General features: G+C 39.1%; 1 protein-coding gene across 1 annotated transcript; it reads left to right on the top strand.

Moving 5' to 3' along the window:
- The first annotated feature begins 2,361 nt into the window (after positions 1-2,361).
- On the top strand, positions 2,362-4,581 carry TMSB4X (thymosin beta 4 X-linked). Its single transcript, XM_029604337.1, has 3 exons — positions 2,362-2,507; positions 3,623-3,736; positions 4,084-4,581. The coding sequence occupies exons 2-3, from the start codon at positions 3,637-3,639 to the stop codon at positions 4,116-4,118; spliced, it is 135 nt and encodes a 44-aa protein (XP_029460197.1). The 5' UTR covers positions 2,362-2,507; positions 3,623-3,636; the 3' UTR covers positions 4,119-4,581.
- Positions 4,582-6,814: the final 2,233 nt, after the last annotated feature.

Raw genomic sequence — 6,814 nt, 5'->3', positions numbered from 1 at the left:
GTGTTTGCACCATTCACCTATAACATTTACACCATTTCCTGGGATTTTTAAGCTAGAAATTCTTTCTTTCCCTTTACCATTATTTGCAGGCTTCTCTGGTCATTTTACCAGGTAGATTCTCTTTCATGCATATGATGGCCTGGCTTTGTGATATCTGGGCAGGGGTGCTTGTTCCAGTGGTCTATGCCACAGAAAACTAAGAATACCTGTTCCCAGGTGAGCAGGGAAAAAGTTGCACATTCCCTAGACAGAATGGTTTATCCTGGGCACCCTTCAGCTGACTCTCGCAGACAAGTTACAGAACAAAGCACGCAGGATGACAGCTTGGAAACATTATCATTCTGGTGTTATTAGAATGGGTAGTTCTGAAAACTCTGTAAAATCAATTACATTTGGGTTTCTTGTTTATATTTTACACAAATAAGGGTGCATAGAGACAATGATCACAGAAAAGAAATATTTTAATGTACTCAAGAAATACATGAGTAAAACATTTAGAAAGTAAAATTAGATAGGAACAAGATTAGTCAAAATAAGGAATTTTCCTGAAGCTGTCTATCACCTTTAAACTGATTAGGTCTCTGGAATGCTCACAGACAATGGAGGCATTGTACTGTCTGTCAGCACTGCCGGCTCCACTTCTCATGAAGGCCTTGCAATCCTTCCCTACACTTACAGCCCACATTAAGCGTGCATGCAAAAATAAGCCCCCCCCCCCACCCTTGCTCCCCAGGGAGCACAGAATAAAAATAAGGAGAAGAGAAAACAACAGGAGTAAAACAGTAACTTCATGGAATGAAGGCGTTTGTGAGATGGAGCAAGAATACCTGAAAATCATAATGTAATTATCTGTACAGTTTAGACTACTCCAAAACTAGCTGAAAAAATGGGAAAGTTTTCACTTCAGCTTCTTTGTAACATCAGCAAATACTGGCAAGCCCGCTGACATGATACATAACAAATGGTATAGCAAGGCTACATTTAAAAGAGGGCAAATTCATTTTTTGTACTTGAAGGTAATCTACGGTAGCATATTTTCTTTCTGCATGAAATAATGTATAAGAGGCTTGTACAAAGGGGCTTCCAGATTACTATAACTGTGGCGTCTTGGCTTTCTATTTCAGAGCCTCCAGCCTGCAGACATTTTTAGAGACTGAGGCCTAGAGCTTTTCTTTTTGGGGGGATTAGGGGAGGGTATCATTTCATTTATTTAGATTATGCATCCAAAGTGCTGTGCAGTTAACAAGTGCTCTGATATAGAGCAGTATGGCATGTGCAGGATTGGAATTCCCATTTGATAAAGAAAGCAGCGGACTATAGGAAGCCTTCTGTCTGGAGGGTGCAGTGCACCTTTAAGAGGGCAGTCCAGGCTGCCTGGATGGAGAAAAAAATGCATCCCTCCCGCTTATGAAAGGGATACCCTTAGGAGCGTGTGAGGGATAGATGTAGGAGTGGGTCTATGGACTGTTTTATAAATTTATAAATCTAATTTAGGGCTGTCTGCAGGATGAATTTTGGCAGTTCAATTTGCACCAACCAGTGTTGAAATTTAGATTTGCCACCCCCGATTAAAATCTCTGTTTTTGCCCCGAGATCATTAATGTTCAAAGCTTATAAAAAACAAAACAAATCAAAAAAACCCAACAACCATTTCAAAGATTGCATTTAACATAACGCTAGGGCTACTGATTCCGCGTGCCCTACTAAGCCATCAACATTACTTCCTGTAATACCTACCGCTCCCGGAGACTTCCTGCCTAACCTCTGGCCACACCCAATCTTATTCAGTTCTTTCGATGATCATAGCTCAAGGCAGTATAGTCAGACATATTTGTACAAGCGTAAAATAGAGGAAATCTTGTTAATCTGCTGGCGTTTACGTACTACAAATAATTATATAGAAAAAAATGGCATACTGGCAGGAAAGATAAAGCAACAATATATAATTAATTGTATTACAAGTTTTAGGACCTGATTCACTAAGGCTTTTCTCCCTTCTCGGTGTCTATGGGGAAAAATTCTTAATGAATCAGACCTTTGGTGTTTTACAATCCGTGAACTGAAACAGACAAATAAGAATTATCTGGTATTGTACTGTAAGGTGACTTAGACCCTGGTTCACATTTCAACGAGAGAATAAGTATGCCGTATACATATGCTATGGCCTTTCATTGTTTCAGTTTCACATTAAAAAAAAAAATAGTCCAAATACAAGAATCCATTGTGCATGATCCGCAGGATCTTCCAGAAACCAACTAAATGCAGCGCAATGTCGGGTCGTAAGCTTCACTATTTGAAAGGACAAAATATAATTCCTTACAAAAAAAAAAGGGAAATAACTTAGGAGGGCGCGGAAAGAGTTAATGTCTTTCCTCTCACACACACTGCTGATTGCATCACAGCGATTTGCATAAAAGTGAGGATATAACTGCTCAGGCAGCTCTTTTATACTACAGAACCAGGACTGCAAGTGTTACAGTGAACAGCTTCTGTGAAGAATCTTATCGGTAAGGAAATATTTCTTTTTGCTTATTTTCTAAAAGAATCTATTATTAAATTAGTATGCCAAATAAGGTAAATTTTCAATAAGCTCTTTATAAAAGCTTTTGTTTTTATTGTACTATTGTGTCTGTCTAATTTAGGTATTAGCTAAGTATCTCTAGAGCTATACCTACTAGCATTAGTGTTGAAAGTGCGGAGTGAATATTTTTAAATGTTAATCGCCCTGATGGGAAATAGCTATTTTGCAGAAATATAAAACACCTTGCACTTTTTTTTTTCCATGGGCTAAAACCGTGTTGGTTCCTATTTTGCTGAATAATAATAATTACCAGACTTGCATCTAAAAAATGCAGGCCGTTGTAACTGGCTTAAGGGTTAATGCGTGCAATAGTGAATGCGACGCGAACCTAAAATCTTACAGATAAACGTGGGGAAAGAAAATTGTTGTCCGTATTTGAGCTGCTCCGTGATCTCTTTAAACTATATAAAAAAAAAATACATATATACAATATATATTAGACTAAATCCTGGCGACACGGACGAAACTGCGTTGTTCGGGGGAGGGGGGTTTGAGAGCAAGGGCGGTGGTTGAAGGCTTCCTGGGATTGCAGCTGCACGTCTTTGTGAGGAGGAAAGAATGCATGACTTCATCCAGATCTGCCAGCGTGAGTGGGGGGAAAGAGAGGGCAGCCAGACATCAACGATGGAGCGCGCGATTGTCTTTCTTTTGCGCGTCGAACGTGCATTTAAAGCATATTTTGAGTAGTTGCAGCCCGTTCTATTGTTCTGCCGAAGGGCAGCACGGCGTGTGGGCACGCAGGAACGTGCATCTTTATTTTTTATGGCACAAATAAAAACCGTTTGGCACTGTGATCTGCCGAGGGAAAGCGCATATTCCTTGCAAGGTTGGGGTTCTAGATTTGAATTTACCTACGTGCATTTTGGTAGCGTACAGAAGGGAAAGGCGTAGGCTGTGCTCCTGAGAAGCGGAAGTGGGGGTGGGGGTGGGGGCGGGGTGGAGCTGCAGGCGCTGGCTCAAGCGAGCCATCGAGTTTTTTTTTTTTGGTTTTTTTTTTAATCAAAAGGCTAGCGAGAGCTAACTGTTCCTTTGTGTGCACAGATCGCCCCGCAGACATGTCTGACAAACCAGATATGGCCGAGATTGAGGCATTCGATAAGACAAAATTGAAGAAGACAGAAACACAGGAGAAAAACCCACTGCCCTCAAAAGAAAGTAAGTCTACATAGGGCTTTAAAAGTATATCCAGAATTCTATTGTAATCCATGATCAAACATATTGAATTTTGCTAATGAAATTTATGTGCAATTTCATTAGTTCATGATGACGTAGACTCAGCCATTTAAAAATTAAATGCATTCTTTGTAGAATAAAAATATTTTAACAATATGAAATCTTGCCACTTAAATTTGTGTAGGCTTTTTTGGTACATTGGCCTATAAATGAAACAAACAAGAAATCTGTTACAGCATCGGTTTTTATCCGAATCTGAAGTATGCATTATAAAAGTCTTATGGCATCTGATCTCATTTTTTTTTCTTTTTCTTTCCTTTCCCTTTCAGCGATCGAACAAGAAAAACAACAAAGCGAATCGTAAGGAGATCCGTCGGCCCCCAATATGCACTGTACATTCCACAAGCATTGCCTTCTTATTTTACTTCTTTTAGCTGTTTAACTTTGTAAGAAATAACCAAGATGCAAGGAGGTTGGATCAACATCTTCTGCGCTGTCCCCTATCACACACCCCAAATGCGAGAGTGGAGAAGTGCTGGGACTGGGCGGTGGGGGGGGAGGGGAGCGGCCTCTCCGCCTGCCTTGCCTGTCTGTCTGTCCGCCTTTGGTCCTGGTGCCACAGAAGAGCTTGCTTGTCAGTGAAGGAAGAGGGCCGGCAGCAAGTTGACACCAGTGATGATGAGCTGAGGCAAAGATGTGAATCGAGGGTCCTGCAAAGCTGTAAAATCAAGTTAATCGAGTGCCATTTATTTGTTCAGAAAATGATTTTAATTATTGGAATGCACAATTTTTTTTAATATGCAAATAAAAAAAAGTTTAAAATCTGAGGTGGTGGTCATTTTGTAGATTTTTATGAAGGCGTGATGTCACTGGATGGAAACTATAACATCAGGCATTGCAGACAACTGGACTGCTATTATCCTCTGGAATTATTTGGTGTGAAAACTTTTTTTTTTTAACTTTTCTCTATATAAATGCCAGTATTAGATCACAAGCTAGTAGTACCTTATAGTATATTTTTTAATGTTAAATGCATTTGACTTAAGGCTCTATATAACTATTTTAAAAAATGCTTAGAGGTGGTTTTAGTTTGCAAAGTTATCAATATTAGTTATTTTAATTATGTTTGGTAAATTTAGTACAGTCTGAAGGAACTGCATTTCATGAGAAAATAAAATAAAAAAGATTTTTTTAAAATGCTTTAATGTAGCCAAATTGCAGTAGTCTGATAAGAAATTATGCTTGAAGAGGCTGTTGTATTTTTAATGTGAGCTACATTAAAATCATTACTAACAACAAACAGCATTTTGGATCTGTTAAAGCTAGACCACTGCCAATCTGCATGTTAAATGACAGTAACATATATTGTAGTCTACAGCAAAAATGATATGCTATGTAGCTGAAGTCAAGCATAGTGTATTTATTAAGTACGTTCAGTAAAGTGACATGAGTAGAATGTGTGCCTTTAGCATATTGTCTATTATTATTCAGTGTATAGTCATTTCCCCATCTAGTTGCATCATTAAATAATAGTTGCCACAAAACTCTCAATACTAAAAAATGGTTTTCAATAGTTGTATAATAGAGATTTTACAATGGTAAGCTGCTTCCTATTTTATATTTGTATATTTTTAGATGAGTTAAATCTAAAAGTGAAATGTTTCAGGACTGTGATGTAGTAGGATTAAAACCAACATGGCAGTGAGTTGATTTTTTTGGTGGATAATGAGGGGTTAAGAACCGAAGCATACCTTAGCTTGGGTTTAATTGAATTCCGCTCCTGTTCCCGAAGCTTCCACAGCAGCCCGACAACCATTTCCAGAATCCAAAATGCTGGTACTAAACCTAGCTAGGGGCGGGGTGACTAGTGAGATTTGGCATTCTTCGCTCCCCATCAAGAGCTCTTAACATTTGAAAGCAGAGAGAGAGAAAGCTGTGATGCGTTAATCATTTTATGGTGAATTATCAGCAGTCTGTAGCCACATGATACCTCAATGTCCATCTCTTGTCCCGTCCCCCCCCCCTTTTTTTTTTTTTTTTTGTAAACTTTTTGTCCTATTTGTAAAAAACACAGGAAATCAGTTGGCAGAGAAACAACGAAATGGGTTAGATACAATTACCTAGAAGAGCTTTTTCAAGAAGGGTGGAGGATCTATGATCTTGTGGTACAAAGGCACAGTATGTAGTCAGAAAATGAGTGTCCGACCACAGAGCTGCAGTTAAGAACAAAACAAGACCTTAACCTACTTTTGGCCAGAGTAGAATCTGCACAAGTTATCTCAGAATGCATTACTAGACAATGTTGTGTATGAAATTATCCAAAACTAAAAATATAAATTAGGAAACCCCTACAGTTGTGTTTCCCAGTCCAGTCACAGAGTCTAGCCAAACGGGTCTGATTTTCAGGATTTCTTATAAGAAGATGCATGGCTAGCTCTCATATTTATTGGGTGCAGGAGCTGAGTACTTTAGCGAGCCGAGGAGCAGGGGAAACGGTTCAAAGCTCACCAATGTGCCTTGTGACCCGTGGGCAATTTACTTCAACCTTCATTGCTTCAGGTGCAAACGTTGGGCCTGATTTACTAAGCATTTTGCCATATTCACAGAATGTGGGGGGCTCTTACTACATCTGTCACTTAGATTGTAAGCCCTCCAGGAAGAAAATACTTTCTGTGCCTGGGTACCTGAATATAATTTGCCTTCAGTGACCAATGAAAACACATGAGCCAACTCTAAGCAAATAGGAATAAAACCAGACTTGTTACCTGATCCTCCAAAGGCAGGTTGGGAAAATTGTGAAACAGTTTTATTACTCTTTGGGATAATACAAGGACTAGGGGGCACTCCATGAAGTTAGCAAGTAGCACATTTAAAACAAATCTGAGAAAATTATTTTTCATTCAACATACAATTAAGCTCTGGAATTCATTACCAGAGGATGTGGTTAAGGCAGTGGGTGTAGCTAAGTTTAAAAAAGATTTGGATAAATTCCTGGAGAAGTCCATAAATTGCTATTAAATCAATAGGGAAAAGCCACTGCTTGTTGCCAGCATTACTATC

This window comes from Rhinatrema bivittatum, chromosome 5, assembly GCF_901001135.1.
Source record: "Rhinatrema bivittatum chromosome 5, aRhiBiv1.1, whole genome shotgun sequence".
In the NCBI taxonomy this organism is placed as follows: Eukaryota; Metazoa; Chordata; class Amphibia; order Gymnophiona; family Rhinatrematidae; genus Rhinatrema; species Rhinatrema bivittatum.
Note: the sequence above shows the minus strand (reverse complement) of the source record. Positions and strands in the feature narration are given on the sequence as shown.